The sequence below is a fragment of the Dermatophagoides pteronyssinus genome, unplaced genomic scaffold, assembly GCF_027571235.1.
Source record: "Dermatophagoides pteronyssinus isolate colony J.1.1.1.1 unplaced genomic scaffold, Derpt_VIB-CSIC_2022.12 sq0003, whole genome shotgun sequence".
NCBI classification, from domain to species: domain Eukaryota; kingdom Metazoa; phylum Arthropoda; class Arachnida; order Sarcoptiformes; family Pyroglyphidae; genus Dermatophagoides; species Dermatophagoides pteronyssinus.
In genome coordinates, this window is record NW_027461527.1 from 761,426 (window position 1) to 779,024 (window position 17,599).

Consider the following 17,599-nt stretch of genomic DNA (forward strand, 5'->3'; position numbering starts at 1 on the left):
ATTTCATCATCATCATTATTAACAAACAAACAAATGAAATATGTAAATAAAACAAAATCTGATTGAACTTTTTCTTTTTTTTTTTGAATAATGATTATCAATTGAAATCAATGTGAGCAATAAAAAACAAATGAAATGTTATTGCATAAACAAAAAATGTACAAAAAAAATATGAAAATCACTGCAAAAAAACAACACCGGATGATTGATGAATGAATGGATCGATATAATGAAAATGATGATTATTAATGAAGAAATTTTTTGGATTTTAATTAGGATTTGTTTTTTGTATTTTTTTGGGGTAAACAAGCTGACCATCATTGTCAAGTCTTGTTGAATTGTTGATTAGTTACAAGTTTCAAAAACGTTGTGAATTGAATTTATTTTTAGCAAAGCTGAATTTCAAATTTTTTTCTTCTCTTGTTTATCAAATGAACAGAAAAAATGAATTTCAGAATCAAACATTTGAACAACAAGGGTTGAAAATTTGAGAATTTCTCGTTTGAAAAGGTTATTTTCGCTTCTTTGATTAATTTCAATTACAAATTTGTTTTTAAAATGATGATTTTGATGAAATTATTATTAGTTTTCAATTGAAGTGTTGAAAATGACAAATATACAAAAACGGAAATATCATTTCGTTGACATTGAACACATTGATCGAGGTGGTGAATGAGTGAGTGAGTGAGAAAAACAGATGGAGAGATATTTAAAATCAAATTAAATTTTGGAAAAGAATTGAAAAAAATTTTTTAATTCAATTAAAAAAATTGAAATTCTTGATGAAAAAAAAAACGATGAAAACAATGGGTTTGAGTGTGTGAGAACAAAATGAAAATCAATGGGTGCTGTAAATGATGAACATTCGAGGATGATAATGATAAACACTTTGCATTCATCCACAATTACTTTTTTCGTTTTGTTTTGTTTTGGTCACACTTGTTGAACATATTCTTCATTCTTTAAATCATTCATTCATGTATTTGATATTGATCATCGATAAAGTAAAGTTTGTTCCATCGATTATTTATTATTTATTACAATAGAGATAATAATCATTGACCGTGACAATCATCAATTTAACGAGTTTGTCGAGAAATAAATAAAAAAGCATCTTCAACTAATAACAACAGCAACAACAACAAAATATTGTGATCCAACCAAAAGAAGAACAAAAGAAGATGATGAAAATCACACAAACATCTCAACAAGAAAATATTTGAAAATTTCTCACTTGATAAAAAAAACCGAGGTAAAAAACAAGATGAATGAGAAATAAAAAAGAAAGAGAGAAATAAATAAATAAATTTCCGAGGTCTAAAAAAATATTAGTGGATCATTTCATTCATTCATTTGTTTGAAACAAAAAACAAATGATGCTTATCATGAAAGTGATAGTTTGTTGTTTGCGTGGGACAATATTGTATTTTAGAAAGTTTTTTTTTTTGTTGAATGATGATTACCTTAGATGAAGAACTAGTGGCAATGTCGTTTCTCTTTACATTTTTATTTTCTTTTCTTTTCTTTTCGATTATTCATTTGGTTTCTCTTGAGTTTGATTAAATTGTACATTCTTTAAAGTATATTCCATAGGAATACCTTTTATTTACTGATTGATTGATTGGTTGATTGATTGAATTTGATGAATTTTAGTGCATTTTATTCAAGCCTTAAGGCTGAAAAAAAATGTATGAACAAAGAAAAGGAAATCATTTGTTTTCATACAAATCATTTGATGTTTCTCAAAAATTTTCTTGGTTTTTGTTTTGTCTGGTTAATAATAATTACGATGATGATAATAATTATGTTAATTAACCCCACAATAATAATTATCATTTTTTGATCAATAACCACAATTGATAATTATGGTTAATGGTAATTGAAGTAAAAAAATTTTACCTTTTTTCAAGACAAAACATCAACCAATAATACATCTACCCAACAAAAAAAATACTAATCAAATACCAAAAGAAACATTGAAATTCAATTGATTCCAAATTGATTGGAATAAGAAACCAAATTTCAATAATTTTTTTTGCCACAATAGAGAAAAAAAGAAAAGGTATTTTTTGTTTTGTGAAAAGAAAAAACTTGTTAATGTCGAAGTTATCAATGATCAAAATCCAGCAAGAAAAACAATCAGGAAGAATACCATTTGATATCATCTTGATTATGATCCAGGAACACAACATATAATAATAATTATCAACAAATGGCCTTTGTGGGCTAATAAAAAAAATGTAAATAATTTCTTTTCGTGGATGTTTTTTTTTGTTGGAAAAGAAAAAAATCTTTCCGGAAATTATTTGGAAAACAAAACAAAAAAGATGGATAATATGGAAAATCTTTTTCATTTGTTTCAGAACAAAGAAAAATTATCTACTTTTTAAGTGGAAATTATGATTATCCAGCTCTGTAATTATGGTAAATCATTTTTTTTTTAATTTTCCAAAAAAATTTTTGAAACATTTTTTTTGAAACAGGTATGGCCATCTAGTGTTGAATAATTTTGAGAAAATTTTTAATTTTATTTTTTTAATAATTCAATTAATAAATGTGTGTTATAAAATTTTGAGTATTTAAAGTGAAAATTTTATAATTTATAAAATTTGTTCCCTATTGACAACGATCTTTGATATCGACAAATGGACAAAAAAGACCAACGTAAAAAAGATGGACCACGAACAAAACCATCACCAAAAACACCGTTGATCAAAAATCAAAAATTACGATCAAAATCATCTTCCAATTTACATGCAAATGAAAAAAAACGATCATCCAAAAGTAGTGACCTTCACATTAAACAGAAAACACCAGCAAGTGCACCTACGAAAAAAAGTAATAGTCGATCGGAATCACCCAAATTAACCGAATCAATGAAAGAAATGACCAAAGTATTACAACATTGCCCACTAAGTAATTCGGAAGAAATGAAACGATTACGTTCGATTGAAAAATTAGCCAATAGAACTAGTTCATCATCGTTACGTAATAAAGAACAACGAACAGCATCAAATAGTAAACAACCAGCACAACCACGTAAACCATCAAGTGATCAAAATATTAATCTTTGTGAACGTGAAGAATCGACAGCTTGTCAATTAAGCCGTTCAAAAATGGAATTAATACGTAAAATGGATGGATTTCAACCAAAAACAACAAGTAATACAAATAATCGAAAACGAGTTCGTTTACCTAAAAATGAACAACATTTATTAAATCCTGGACCGGGCATTTTGGAACGTGCACAAAAAGCCGAACATACATTATTTGGTCTAAAAGTAGTACGAGAAACAATGACAAAAATTTTAACACAAAGTAAACAGGAACAAATACGTAAAAATCCTCGAACATTGGAAAAATATCGTATTCTATTATCTGAACCATTCAATCAGATGTCAATCATATTGGATCATTTAGGATTGACTGGTGCTTTTGGTATCACTAAAGAACATTTAGAATTGTTTCAAAAATATCCAGTTCGTTGTTTTATTAATGTTACCTATGAATTACCATTATTTCAACCGACTGAATGTGAATCATTTCGTGTACCAGTTGCCGATGATAAAGATGAAGATCTTAGTCGCTATTTTGATGATGTTACGGATAAAATTGAACAAATTCATCATCGAAATCAAGCAACTATTGTACATTGTATGGCCGGTGTATCACGATCAGCATCATTTGTAATAGCATATCTGATACGTTATCAACGAATGTCAATGAAAGAAGCATTTGAACATGCAAAACGAGCACGTTCCTGTATTAATCCAAATATTTCATTTCTTGGACAATTAGTTGAATTTGAAAGAAAATGTCGTGATCATAATAATAATAATTATCGTAGTAAATCGATGACAAAAATGGTTAAACATTCAATGAATGGTATTGATAAAGAATTGCCCGATTTTATTGTCGAGAGCTATCTAGATGAATACTTACATGAATTTGAATTAGATTGAAAAAAATTAACAATAATAATTCATTCACACACACACAATACATCAATGAGTCATTTTAATAAAAATTGTTCATAATTATTTTATTTAATTATAATTTGTTTAGTTTAGTTTAGTTTTAGCTTTATTTTGTTGATTTTTTGTTTGTTCGAATTGTTCGATTTGATTTCAAATAATTAAGACAATTAATCGATGGACATTCAAATATAATGGTAAAAATATAACCAGCCATATATGAAAATACAATAATTGATGCAAACAACATATTGATAGCATTAGTACGATAATTAATAAGATTACGACGAGATTTTATACAAAACATTAGTACCAATTCATGTGTTAGATATACTGAATATGATAAACGTGATAATGGACGAAATAATGGCCATGATAGAAAACGACCAATGAATATTCCATTATTCGTAACACAAAGCCATACTATTAATGTCAAAACAATAGCCCATATAATACGACTTAATGGAAATAAAATAGCAGACCATAATGGATTTATAGGTAGATGACCATCAAACCAAGGTATAGTATAAAAAATACAGAATAGATAGCCCAAAAAAACTAGTAACCAGAAAAGATATTTGTTGCTTGTTTTCATTACCATTGGTGATGAACATTTTTGCAGATAAGCACCAGCAATCAGACCAATAAAAAATACAATAACATGAATCCAAGGTTTGAAGAAAAAAACTGTCAAATAACCCATTTCATAATTAGGATGAATAAAATCACTGTTTTTTTCAAAAAGACATATGAACAATTGAATTATATAAAACACTGAAAACTATCAAACAAAATATTACTTGAAAATAGGAAGAATGAATCCAGGCGAAAGTTTTTGAATGTAAATTATAATGGATGAAATTAGAAAGAAAATTATAATGAAAACATTAATGATAAATATTCCTTTACGTGAATTTCGTAATAATAATCGTATCAATAAAGCAGACATTATATGTAATTGCATATCGGCAGCTAAAAACCAGGTATGAAGAGCACACTTTTTCCATAATGAAAATTGTTGATAAATTTTATTTTTAAAAAAATTTTATAACAAAAACTTACTATTTCATTTGGATTTAATAAATTTTGAATGTAAAATAGATTATGCCACCAAGTTGTTGAACATTTATTAATAATACTTTCGGAATGTATTGAAAATATTGGACCATCCGATAGAAAAGGTATAAGACTGATCAACAGCATATAAACTATAATTTGTGGTGTTAATCGTAGATAACGCATCAATATGAATGAAATATAATTAAATTTTTTATAATCTCCTTTAGTTTTTTTGTATGTAGAAAATGATGCTAACAAGCCACTTATATAGAAAAAAGTTTCAGTTGAATAATGACCATTAAATTTTGGTTGTAATATTAACGATGTATATTCATCAGTCAATGCAAATGATTGACGAAAAAAATTCCATGGATTCCATTTGATTGCATGACTTGTAACAATCCATACCATCGATATGAAACGAATTCCATGTATACAGGATAATTCATTTTGTTTTGAAGATTTTGATAAGTTGATTGAATTTTTAATTGGTGAAAACCATTTCATTATTGTTTTGAACATTGAATCATTTTCATTTTGGATAAAATTTTCATAGATTATGGAAATTATATTTATGCTCAACATAATAACGATGACAATTCTAAGTGAATGTGTTGTTGATGAAATAAATATTCGAAATTTAAATCTATAGTCTGTACTTACAATGCTATGAGTTGAACAAAATTTAGTTTCCAATTTCGATCATTCTCATTAATCTTACATGGCAATGAATTCAATTGAAAACCAAATTCATTGATACCAGTTGTATTGAATGCATATTGAATATCTTTAAGTGAACAAGATTCAGGAACACAGATTCCCATCCAAAGATGAATATAATAAAAAAGTGATGATTTATCAGCCAAATGATTGAAAATTGTTCCGTTCAGTTTTGAATGATTTTTCAGAACAGGTAAACGTTTTTTTAGATGAAAAGGAAAAGGTACCGGTTCGGGCATTGCTATAGACATATCCAGAATGCAATATTTGGATACGATATCGCTGGAATCGATCGACATACATTGATCAAAATCACCAAAATCGGTGAATGTGCCGATCATCATACCAGAAGGAATTGAACGAGCCCAAGAATCAAACAATTTATATGACCATGTTTTTCGTTCATAGAGAGCATCGATTGCTCGGTAGATATCCATTCGACATTCATTACTCAGATGATTATCATGGATAAGATTTAGGTTCAAATATCGTGGTAGAATAGCTTTGGCTAATGTATCGTTTGATATATTCAACAATGGTTGCCATGGATAATCGATAGCCACGATAAAATCTAAGCAAAATAAACTACCAAGAAAAAAGAATAATATTTCAATAGACATCGTTTTATAACAACCATACAAATCATTACTCTGTATGCGAATAAATGAAAATTGTTGTAATCCTCAGACTATTTTCGTTTGAAGTGACATTTTCTAGTACGATTTTTTTGCAACATTTTAGAAATTTATTTGACATCTACATTCAATCAATGATCACCAAAACAACAAGGAAAAAAAAGGAAATTTATAAATGTGATATTTTTTTTGTCGATTGATTTATTTAATGATAAAACAAATAATTCTGAGTGCAGTTTATAAACATTTAGATATAAAATTTTAACACACTAAAATTTTGATTTTGTTAAACTAATTCTTGGTGACATTTATTTTTTAATAAGAAAAATATTGTTCGATTTAAATTTTTGATTCTATTGGATTAATTGTTATTCTGATTGATTTTAATGTCTATACTTTTGATTCCATACGTTGATCATCAGGACATTTGCTTTTGTTGTTGTTGAATTTTGTATTTTTCATATCAGATCGATGATTCCGGATATAATCAATAATATTTGCAAATGGACATTCACATATAATGGTAAAAATAAATCCTACTATGTATGAGAATATAATCATTGATACCATCAAAGATAGATCGTCAATTTCACGATCACTCATAAGATTACGTCGAGAATGTAGACAAATAAATAAAATTGCTGGATGAGTTAAATATACGGAATATGTTATACGTGATAATGGACGAAACAATGACCATGATAGAAAACGACCAATAAATATTCCATTATTCGTAACACAAAGCCATACGATTAATGTCAATACAAGTGCCCATATAATACGACTTAATGGTAATAAAATAGCTGATAATAATGGATTTATAGGCAAACGACCATTTAGCCAAGGTGCAGTGTAATAAATACAGAATAGATAACCAAAAACAACTAATGACCAATAGAAAAATTTAACATTTGTTTTAATTGTTTTCGGTGACCATTTTGGTAGATGAACACCCGTTATAATACCAGTGAAAAATATGATTATATGAATCCATGGTTTTAAGAAAAAAAGTAATAATTCACCACTTTTTTCGTTAGGCAGTACAAAATAACTGTGATCCATATTGGAAAAATAAAAATAAATGAAATATTTGATTGAATAAATTTATCTTACCCTGAATAGGAAAGCATAAGTCCAGGTGGAAATTTCTTAATATAAACTATAGCCGCTGAGACAAAGATGAATACAATGATAAAAAATTTAGTAGCCATCATACCGATACGATAATTTCGTAATAATAATAAAATGAATATGCCGGATATTATATGCAATTGCATATCAGTAGCCAAAAACCATGTATGTCCGGAACACTTTTTTTTTGTGACAAATGTTAAAAAGTTAAAATATTTAAAATAATTTGACTTACAATATCAAATAAATTAAACCAATTTTGAATGTAAAATAGATTATACCACCAAGTTTTTGAACATTGATAAGTAATTCTTTTCGAATATAATGACCATGATGGACCATTAGATAATACAGATGTAAAACTATCCAATAACATATACATTATTAATTGTGGTGTTAAACGTAAATAACGCATTAATATGAATGGAATATATTGAAATTTTCGATAATCTCCTTTTGTATGTTTAAATGTAACAATAGATGTTAATAGACCACTTAAATAGAAAAATGTTTGAGTAGAATAAAAACCATTTAATAATGGTTGAAATTGTAATCCAGTTATTTTAAACGGTATTTCAAATGTACGACGATGAAGATTTCGAGGTGACAAAACCATTACATGACCAATAATAATCCATACCATTGATATGAAACGAATTCCATGTAAACAAGATAATTCACCTTGTTTCAATGATTTTGTTGAGATTATTTTGTTAGTATTTTGAATTGGTGAAAACCATTTCATTATTGTTTTTATCAATGATGAATCATTTTCATTTTGTATAAAATTTTCATAGATAGCAGATATTACATTCATGCTAAGCAAAGAACCAAAGACAATTCTGTATTGATATTTAAAATCAATATTCAAAATTAAACCAGATCGATTATTATTATACTTACAACGATATAATTTGTAGAATATTTAATTTCCATTTTTTACCACCATTATTACATGATGATGAATGCAATCGAAAACCATATTGAGTGATACCAGTTGTATTGAATGAATATTGAATATCTTTTTGTGAACAAGATTCAGGCAAACAGATTCCCATCCAAAGATGAACGTAATAAAAAAGTGATGATTTATCGGCCATATGATTGAAAATTGTTCCATTCAATTTAGTTTCATTGTCATTTAGAACTTGAACATGAGTTTTTAAATGTAAAGGTACTGGTTTGGGCATTGCTATTGACAAATCCATAATACAATATTTGGATACGATATGGTTGGGATCGATTGAAATACATTGATCAAAATCACCTAAATCGGCAAATGTACCGACCATCATACCAGAAGGAATGGAACGAGCCCAGGAATCAAACAATTTATATGACCATGTTTTTCGCTCATAAAGAGCATTGATCGCTCGATGAATATCCATTCGACATTTACTACTTAGATGATAATCATTGATAAGATTTAGATTCAAATATCGTGGCAGAATAGCTTTGGCTAATGTATTGTTTGATATTTTCAACAATGGCTGCCATGGATAATCGATAGCTGCAATCAGATCAAAACAAAACAAACAACCAAGAAAAACGAATAAAATTTTACCAGACATTATTCTACAACAACCATACAAATCATTAGTCTGTATGTGAATAAATGAAAATTTTGTAAAATCTCCTCTGTTCTTATTTGAATCGACGTTTTTCTTGTGATATAAGAAATTCATTCCAACATCAAACGATCAAAAATAAAAGGAAACAAAAACTTGAATTTACTCTCTATGAATGTGATTGATTTATTCCTGATAGACAAATTTCAAAGTGATTTTTTTTCGGGGAAAAAAATTCACTTAACACAAACATACATCATTGATCAAAATTTTATTAGAAATTTTTTAAAAATATTACAAATTTTAATTGATTTATGTGATCACACTTTTGATTCTGAATTCAATATTAGTTGTATTTGTCGTTCATTTACATCGTATTCTGGTATGTTTAATTTTTTTTCATCTGTTTCATCATTATCATTATTATTATTGACTTTTGTTTCTTCCGAATTTAATGGCTGATTAATTAGCCAATAATTTTTAAGATAATCAAGAAAATGTATGAGTGGACTTTCAACCAATACAGTAAAAATAAATCCAAACAAATATGAAATAACAATTGATGATGTTAACAGTGATAATATGGCCGTCATACGCATATCAATAAGATTACGTCTTGATCCAAGTGCAACATAGAATACAAGAACATGTGTTAGATAAACCGAATAGGTCATACGTGATAATGGACGAAATACTTTCCATGAAAGAATATTGCCAATAAATAAACCATTATTAGTGATACAAAGCCATATGATTAATGTTAATACTAATGCCCATATTGTACGATTCAATGGATAAAGAATAGCCGACCAAAATGGATCATATGGACGACCATATAGCCATGGTGCTGTACTATAAATGCAGAATAGATAACCGGAAAATGCTAATAACCAGCACAATAATTTGCTACTTGTTTTCATCGATACCATTCGATTCCAATCTGAACGTTCATGTAGTTTGGCACCGAAAATAAAACCAATAAAAAATACATTTGCATGATTCCATGGTTGATAGAAAAATTTTAGAAATTCACTTGGCCGACCAAATTCATCAAGAAAATCACTTTTCATGAAAAAAAATATGAAAAATTTTATAAATACATTCAACAGGTATTTGAAAAAAGACAATAATACTTACTTTTTAATTGTGACTATACCACCGGGTGGATGTTTTTGAATGAAAACTGTTAACCCACTGATACAAATACAGACTAGTATGAGACATTTAGTGACGAGCATACCTCGTTTTGGATATCTTAATAACATTCCAATTAAAATGACTGACATATAATGTAATTGCATATCAGCAGCCAAATACCATGTATGAAGAGCACACTTTTTAAACAAAATTATTCAAAAAAATTTCATTGATAATTGTAATAATTTAACTTACAATATTTTGAACATCGATCACATTCTGTAGATAAAGAATATTATGCCACCAAGTTAACGAACATTTATCCATAACATTATTCATATAAGTTGACCATAATGGACCATCATATAACGGTGGTAAAAGACTTAATAATAACATAAATGCTATTAATTGCGGTGTTAGACGAAGATAACGTAAAAATGTATATGGAATGTAACGAAATTTTCTATAATCATTTTGTGTATATTTAAATGTAACATATGATGTTAATAGACCACTAAGATAGAAAAATGTATCCACTGAATAATGTGCTTTAAACAATGGTTGATGTCCAAGCGATGATAAACGTGATTGCATCAAAAAAGATTGTCGAAATAAATTCATTGGATTCCATTCAAGCGTATGGCCAATAATAATCCATACAAGTGTTAAGAATCGAATTCCATGTAAACAGGCTAGATCATCATGTTTGGATGTTTTCACTGAAATTAGTTTAGCTGCATTTTGAATTGGTGAAAACCAAAGTAATATTGTTTCAGTAATTGAATAACTTTTCTTCATTACTAATCGATCATAAATGGCTGCCCATATTGTAATGGCAAACAGTATGGTCAAGATTATTCTGAATATTTTGGGGATAAAAATAAATTTATTAAATAAATTCGAAGTAAAAAATGAGTAATATTCACATACAAAGCTGCTGTTTGAGGTAAATTAGGTATCCATTTTTCATTCGATTTGATCGTACATGTTGATGAATGAAAAGTAAGACCAATTTCTTGTATGCCTTTATTTTCAATAAAATGATGAATATCTGTATCGGAACAAGAATAAGGTATACAAATTCCCATACGTATAAAAATATAATAAAATAATGGTGACAAATGGGAAAGATCATAAAAAATTGTTCCATTTGAAACTAAATCTGGACGATTTGTATTATTTGTAGTCGGTATAACTGGAAATTTTTTAACAATATTATGATGATCAGGCATTGGATTTGGCATTGGTAATGATAAATCAACAAAACAATATTTTGATATAATATCTGTATGATCAATTGATAAACATTGATCATAATCACCATAATCAGTAAATGTTCCTATCATTAAACCGGATGGTAATGAACGTGCCCATGAATTGAATAATTTAAATGACCATGTTTTACGTTGATTAAATGCTAATAATGAACGATGAATATCCATACGACATTGTTGGCTTATATTATGATTATCAATAATATCATGATTAAAATCAATATAATGAGGAAGAATAGCTTTGGTAAATACATTATCAGAAATATTCAATAATGGTTGCCATAAATATTCATCATTACATGAATAATAGTGGCAAGAATTTAGAATAAAAAACATAAAAATGGCCAAAAAATTTAATTGTGCCATATTGAAGAGAAAATAAGTGAACAATAAATTCAAATGATAATCACCATCAATATATTATCGTTGAAATGATTCACTAATAATTTTTCAAACAAACAAACAAAAAAAATTGATCTAAACAACAAGTGAAAAACTTTTTGATATGGATAAAGATCGTTGACGTTTCGACACAATATAATATGATGGCCAAGAAAACAAGAAGATATCGGTTTTTTTCTTTTGTTAGCTCTTGTCAAGTTGATCGTAGCCACTACAAGATGGTCAAATCATTGATTGAATGTATGCCAACAATGTTTGTACGTACGTGTGTGTGTGTATTGTCGCTGCTGTTTTTGAATTCATGGAAATCAAATCTTTGTACTGATTTCATTCAAGAAAAAAGAAAAAGAAAAATAAAGGATTCTGAGATCGTCTATGACTCTTTTTTTCACTGGTTTTATTTGTTTTTATTTTTCAAATTGGATAGAGTTTGAAGAGGATTGTCAATGTTTTATTTTGTTAACAGCCAGAAATGACAATGACGACCACCAATGGCCAAACGATCAATCAATCCATCGATCACTTGTATTTTTTTCTATTTTATTTATATTAGAACGATCAGCAGTCATATATAGTGTTGATGATTCCAAACATCATTTGCATGCAATCAAATGTTTGATTTGATTTGATATTTACTTATTGTTTTAATGTATTCCGGGGTTTTATTTTTTTTTCAACACTGTCTAAATATTTATTTCCAAAAATGACCAAAAATGAATCTGAAATTAATTTCATTTCAAATTAAAGAATAGGTATTTTATTGTTTATTATTGAATAATTAAAATTTAGAATCAGAATTTACATTCGGTAAAGGTGTGAACATAAACATAAACATTGAGAAGGTGGTCAACAAAATGCCCACTGTTTTGTTTTCAATGTAAATGATTTTTTCGCCATAAAATTCATATTTTTTGTTTTTGAAAAATTTTAATTGTTCGTTTCAAATGGTTAATGTCGTTGTTTGAATAAGTGAACAATTGACATTGACAATACAAGAAAAAAAATCATGTTTTTCTATTCTGTTGTTTCCTTTTACATAATTTCACTTTCAATCAACTTTCAATCAACATACACTTGACGTGATAAATTCCGAAAAAAAAGGATAATAAATTTAGTTGAAATTGAAATTGAAGATTTATTTTACCTACAAAAATATCCATCCGTTTATAATAATAAACAAATGTCAAACTTTATCAATTGATTGATTGATTGATTGATTGATTGGAAGTGGATTGTTAAAATTTAATTTAATTTTTGTTTTCTCACTCACTCTTTCTTTCGATTGTTTTTTTTTTTTTTTTTTTTGTTGTTGCTAATGTGTGTAGGAGGTGTGAAATTTTTTTTTTGCTGAATCCTAACAACAGTTGGTTAATTTCTTTGTAAAAACTTTTTTTTTTGTGCGTCATTTCAGAAAAAAAACAAAAAATTTATCCTCCCAAACCGATTAATACGATGATTGATTGATTGATTGGGAAATTAAATTCAATGGATAAATAAGACATTAGACAAAAAGTCTTTGATATCAAAAAAAAAGAATGATCCATTTTTTTCTAAAAGGAAATAAAGAATTAGTTTTGTATTCAACAAGTGTTTGATATCGGTGTGTGTGAAACCTTTTAAAGGTCAATTTGTTTTTGTTTTGAATATCAAACATTTGTGCGAAATAAAAGAACAATGTTCATCGGAAATATAGAAATTTATTTATATTTCATTCAAGTTCAATGGAACAAAAATATTGACAAAACAATGATGATGATGATGATGATGAGAAATTTAAAAACACGATTGATTTTCTTCCGCATTATCACTACAGGATATAAAGACATCATGTAGTGATTTGTTCTATATGTAATTTTTTATGTTTTGTTTTTGTTTTAAAGAAAATAAAAATTTAATTTAATTAAATTCAAGATTTTCATTATAAAATCTGAATTTATAAAAAAATATATTCATAAGTAATTTATTATTGTTTAATAATAACATCGATTTGATCATCATTTTCCAGGTCACATGCATCGATTTTTTGCATTAAATCCATTGTTTCAGAATCAAATTTTAGTAGAATTTTTTCAATTGGAATACAACGATCTTTAGCAAAAATTTCAGCTAAATATCGAACATTTTCGAATCGATTAACATGACATGTAAGACGTTTTTTACTTGAATCACGAAGATGTAATTCAATCATATTCGGATCATCATTGTTCGATTGTATGGCTGTTCCAGTTTCATCTGTTTGATCTTCTGAACGGACAATCATTTCAAATATATCAGCAAAAGATAGATTTATAGAGTTGGGTGTTGATTTTGCATCAACAATTTTATCGTTCAGATATAAAATTAATCGAGATATGGAAACATCAAAACGTTCGGCTATTTGATCGAATATAGTTGAAAATGATTGTGTACGAAGCATCCTAAAGTATTCGATTCTATCTAATCGTTGAACACGAATTCGTATCCATTCATTTATAGCATTGTTGATTTCTTCATCATCTTGAATTATCGAAGAATTTACAATAGGTATTGGTGAGTTACTAGTATCAGATAATTCTACAATTTCTGGTGATGAGTGCTGGTCGGTTATGTTGTCATTATCCTTTGTTGTTGGAGGTTTTATTTGTGGTAAATTCAACGAATCGGGTGAATGATGTCTTTTTCTTGTTTTTTGATCAAGTTGATTATCATCATTAATACTTGGAATATTACCATCGTTAGTATGATTTCTAATATCATTAACGATTATTTTTGCTGATTGATCATCAGCAATTTTATCGTTATCATTTGCTAAAGATTTTTCTTTGACTTGATCAATTTTCTTTGGTGGATCATTTTCCAAAATTTTCTTGTGAAAATGATCATTATTCAAAAATTTACGGTACGAATTGAGAAAATCTGAAGAAATAAACCTTGAACAAACGGCATTACCATTAGCTGATGTTTTCATCATATTATCATCATCAGAATCATCTTCAGAATCGGATGCAAGTACAATCTTCTGCTTTGTTTTTCGCATTGGAATGTTAAAATCGGACTGAAAAATGTAAACAGATATTTAAAAAAAAAAATCGAACAATAATTTTATTTGGCATGAAAATAAAATGAAAAAATAAATATTTCGAAACACAAATGAACCATAAATAGAGGACGTATTCATAAAAATACTTGACTTTTTTTTAATTTTCTGAGAATTTGATTTTTTAAAAAATGCATACGAGATACAGATAAAATACTTTTTTTGAAAAAGGACAAAAGTAAAGCAAAACGATCAAAAATACAGAGAAAAAAATTTATAAATGAATCTTATTTTGTTCGTATAATTGTGTGTATAAATATCAATCAATATATTAAATATATAAAACATGAAAAAAAAATCAAACAAGTTGGTTGGTTATGGCCATTGTTATCAATCATTCGTTGAGCTTGACATAATTTGCTGGAAATAGGCCCACTTTACCACGACATTGGCCACGCCACCATCCTTCATCGATCATTTCGATATTTGTAATCAATTCATCTGGATCAAATGTAATTTCATCCGATTCGGCTGCTTCATAATCGAATAAAGCAATCGCCGTTAGACCTAAATCTTCATTGTTTGTGGTTTCAACAATTTTCATGTCAGTTGTTAACTTTTGTTCGACTGGATTTGTTTCGACTACAGGCGTTTGTATTTCAATTGGTTGTTGATCATTAATTATTTCAGGTTCTGATTGAATCGGAGATGTTATCGTTTGAGAAGGGGTTATTTTTGTCGGTGATTTTGGCATCGGTAATACCGAAATGCCTATCTTATGATGGCGACCTTTCTGTTGATGAAGTGGCCTTTCAACTTCATCAACATCATCATCTTGATCATTGGATTCTCGCGATTGATCACATGTTTCTTCATCTTCTCGGGCTTCACTTTCAAAAACAACACGATCTTTGTTTAGTTCTTTTTCATGAGCTTCTTGTTCGATTCGTTTTTGACGTTCACGTTGAATTTTTTCACGTGCAGCGGTTTCATCTTGTTTGGCTAGATTTTCAAATTTACTTGCCAATGATTTGGCATCACCTTTAATAATTTCTTTCTTGGGTTTGTTTGTATTGTTATTATCATCATTATCACGATTTTCCCAACGTTTGGCACAACTATCTTTTCGATCATTTTCCAAACCAAATCCTTTGCTTGCATCCAATTGAGATGAATGTTTTTCAACTGTTTCATGATGATCCCAACCGACAGCAGATTTATCCACACGATCTTTCTGTACGCCAAATTTTCCACCAAAACCTACAGAATAATCTTTTTGTGATTCATGCTTGTCCACCTTTTCATGATGTTCCCAACCAAGGGCAGATTTATCTACGCGATCTTTCTGTACACCGAATTTGCCACCAAATCCTACGGAGTAATCTTTTTGCGATTCATGCTTGTCCACCTTTTCATGATGTTCCCAACCAAGGGCAGATTTATCAACGCGATCTTTCTGTACACCGAATTTGCCACCAAATCCTTTACTTCCGTCCAATTGGGAAGAATGTTTTTCCACCTTTTCATGATGTTCCCAGCCGACAGCAGATTTATCGACGCGATCTTTCTGTACACCGAATTTACCGCCAAATCCAACAGAATAATCTTTTTGCGACTCATGTTTTTCCACTTTCTCATGATGTTCCCAGCCCACAGCTGATTTGTCCACACGATCTTTCTGTACACCGAATTTGCCACCAAAACCGACCGAATAATCTTTTTGTGATTCATGTTTGTCTACTTTTTCATGATGTTCCCAGCCAAGGGCCGATTTATCAACACGATCTTTCTGTACGCCAAACTTGCCGCCAAATCCTTTACTCCCGTCCAATTGAGAAGAATGTTTTTCCACCTTTTCATGATGTTCCCAGCCGACAGCAGATTTATCGACGCGATCTTTCTGTACACCAAATTTACCACCGAAACCAGTGGAATAATCTTTTTGTGATTGATGTTTGTCTACTTTTTCATGATAATCGAAACCGACAGCTGATTTATCCACGCGATCAGTTTGTACACCAAATTTGCCACCAAATCCTATTTTACTATCCTTCTGAGATTGATGGGCAAATTTCTCTTTTGATTGTACATCTTCTTGACTTACTTCATTTCGAAGTTGATCTAAACTAATAAAATGACAATTTAATCCGAAATTAATTAAATGAACATAAAAATCATAAACTATCAAATAGCTTACTCGATAGCAGCGGCTGTACGTCCAGAACCTTCAATGGTTTTTGAACCCCAACGTTGATCCTCTTCAGTCACATCGTTCTAATGACAAAAAAAAATTAATGCATTCAAACAATGAAAACAAAAAAAAACATCACCAACAATAATTAAAATTAAAACATATTCAGTACTTACAACAAAATCCGGGTCGGTATCCCAGTCATCGTTATCTACCGATTTTAATGCATCCGAATTAACGTATTGTGCACTTCTCCACATTTAGAATCGTTAATAAAATTTCAAAAATTTTAATTCGAACAATTAAATGACATAACCATTAAATAATAACAGCAATGATGACTCAAACAAAAGATTTCAACTCAAAAAAAAATCACTTTAGTCTGATGACAGATTTATTCTCTCATAATTGATTGACAATAGGTTTGGCATTCGTTTAATGATAATTGATATCGAGCAATAAAATTTTATTAAGAAATTAGAGCAAATGGTG

General features: G+C 28.6%; 6 protein-coding genes across 6 annotated transcripts; 1 reads left to right on the plus strand and 5 right to left on the minus strand.

The window, feature by feature from the left end:
• The first annotated feature begins 2,611 nt into the window (after nucleotides 1-2,611).
• LOC113791273 (uncharacterized) lies at nucleotides 2,612-4,050 on the plus strand. Its single transcript, XM_027341029.2, has one exon. The coding sequence runs from the start codon at nucleotides 2,646-2,648 to the stop codon at nucleotides 3,960-3,962; it is 1,317 nt and encodes a 438-aa protein (XP_027196830.1). The 5' UTR covers nucleotides 2,612-2,645; the 3' UTR covers nucleotides 3,963-4,050.
• LOC113791243 (nose resistant to fluoxetine protein 6-like) lies at nucleotides 4,016-6,412 on the minus strand. Its single transcript, XM_027340989.2, has 4 exons — nucleotides 5,697-6,412; nucleotides 5,037-5,634; nucleotides 4,775-4,971; nucleotides 4,016-4,702 (listed from the first exon to the last, which is right to left on the minus strand). The coding sequence occupies exons 1-4, from the start codon at nucleotides 6,371-6,373 to the stop codon at nucleotides 4,084-4,086; spliced, it is 2,091 nt and encodes a 696-aa protein (XP_027196790.2). The 5' UTR covers nucleotides 6,374-6,412; the 3' UTR covers nucleotides 4,016-4,083.
• Nucleotides 6,413-6,591: 179 nt separating this feature from the next.
• Nucleotides 6,592-9,173, minus strand: LOC113791242 (nose resistant to fluoxetine protein 6-like). Its single transcript, XM_027340988.2, has 4 exons — nucleotides 8,423-9,173; nucleotides 7,755-8,361; nucleotides 7,502-7,698; nucleotides 6,592-7,439 (listed from the first exon to the last, which is right to left on the minus strand). Exons 1-4 carry the CDS (start codon nucleotides 9,088-9,090, stop codon nucleotides 6,779-6,781), a joined length of 2,133 nt encoding a protein of 710 aa, XP_027196789.2. The 5' UTR covers nucleotides 9,091-9,173; the 3' UTR covers nucleotides 6,592-6,778.
• A 170-nt stretch (nucleotides 9,174-9,343) lies between these two features.
• LOC113791390 (nose resistant to fluoxetine protein 6-like) lies at nucleotides 9,344-12,508 on the minus strand. Its single transcript, XM_027341159.2, has 4 exons — nucleotides 11,155-12,508; nucleotides 10,480-11,083; nucleotides 10,225-10,421; nucleotides 9,344-10,149 (listed from the first exon to the last, which is right to left on the minus strand). Exons 1-4 carry the CDS (start codon nucleotides 11,862-11,864, stop codon nucleotides 9,408-9,410), a joined length of 2,253 nt encoding a protein of 750 aa, XP_027196960.2. The 5' UTR covers nucleotides 11,865-12,508; the 3' UTR covers nucleotides 9,344-9,407.
• Nucleotides 12,509-13,577: 1,069 nt separating this feature from the next.
• On the minus strand, nucleotides 13,578-15,013 carry LOC113791418 (uncharacterized). The gene has a single exon (XM_027341201.2). It carries the CDS (start codon nucleotides 14,914-14,916, stop codon nucleotides 13,864-13,866), a length of 1,053 nt encoding a protein of 350 aa, XP_027197002.2. The 5' UTR covers nucleotides 14,917-15,013; the 3' UTR covers nucleotides 13,578-13,863.
• Nucleotides 15,014-15,175: 162 nt separating this feature from the next.
• Cortactin (cortactin) lies at nucleotides 15,176-17,513 on the minus strand. Its single transcript, XM_027341200.2, has 3 exons — nucleotides 17,284-17,513; nucleotides 17,114-17,190; nucleotides 15,176-17,042 (listed from the first exon to the last, which is right to left on the minus strand). Exons 1-3 carry the CDS (start codon nucleotides 17,365-17,367, stop codon nucleotides 15,311-15,313), a joined length of 1,893 nt encoding a protein of 630 aa, XP_027197001.2. The 5' UTR covers nucleotides 17,368-17,513; the 3' UTR covers nucleotides 15,176-15,310.
• Between the last annotated feature and the right edge of the window lie 86 nt (nucleotides 17,514-17,599).

Excerpts from the sequence above, each read along its gene's own strand:
- LOC113791273 (XM_027341029.2), top strand. The coding sequence starts at position 2,646 with ATGGACAAAAAAGACCAACGTAAAAAAGATGGACCACGAACAAAACCA.
- LOC113791243 (XM_027340989.2), bottom strand. The coding sequence starts at position 6,373 with ATGTCTATTGAAATATTATTCTTTTTTCTTGGTAGTTTATTTTGCTTA. Across the intron at positions 5,635-5,696 it reads TTTGTTCAACTCATAGCATT|AATTGTCATCGTTATTATGT; the intron begins GTAAGTACAGAC and ends ACATTCACTTAG. Across the intron at positions 4,703-4,774 it reads TTCATTCTTCCTATTTTCAA|TGATTTTATTCATCCTAATT; the intron begins GTAATATTTTGT and ends TGAAAAAAACAG.
- LOC113791242 (XM_027340988.2), bottom strand. The coding sequence starts at position 9,090 with ATGTCTGGTAAAATTTTATTCGTTTTTCTTGGTTGTTTGTTTTGTTTT. Across the intron at positions 7,699-7,754 it reads GGTTTAATTTATTTGATATT|TGTTCCGGACATACATGGTT; the intron begins GTAAGTCAAATT and ends ACAAAAAAAAAG. Across the intron at positions 7,440-7,501 it reads CTTATGCTTTCCTATTCAGG|TTATTTTGTACTGCCTAACG; the intron begins GTAAGATAAATT and ends TATGGATCACAG.
- LOC113791390 (XM_027341159.2), bottom strand. The coding sequence starts at position 11,864 with ATGGCACAATTAAATTTTTTGGCCATTTTTATGTTTTTTATTCTAAAT. Across the intron at positions 10,422-10,479 it reads TGATCGATGTTCAAAATATT|TGTGCTCTTCATACATGGTA; the intron begins GTAAGTTAAATT and ends TTGTTTAAAAAG. Across the intron at positions 10,150-10,224 it reads GGTATAGTCACAATTAAAAA|TGATTTTCTTGATGAATTTG; the intron begins GTAAGTATTATT and ends TTTCATGAAAAG.
- LOC113791418 (XM_027341201.2), bottom strand. The coding sequence starts at position 14,916 with ATGCGAAAAACAAAGCAGAAGATTGTACTTGCATCCGATTCTGAAGAT.
- Cortactin (XM_027341200.2), bottom strand. The coding sequence starts at position 17,367 with ATGTGGAGAAGTGCACAATACGTTAATTCGGATGCATTAAAATCGGTA. Across the intron at positions 17,191-17,283 it reads ATACCGACCCGGATTTTGTT|AACGATGTGACTGAAGAGGA; the intron begins GTAAGTACTGAA and ends TTTTGTCATTAG. Across the intron at positions 17,043-17,113 it reads CGTACAGCCGCTGCTATCGA|TTTAGATCAACTTCGAAATG; the intron begins GTAAGCTATTTG and ends TCATTTTATTAG.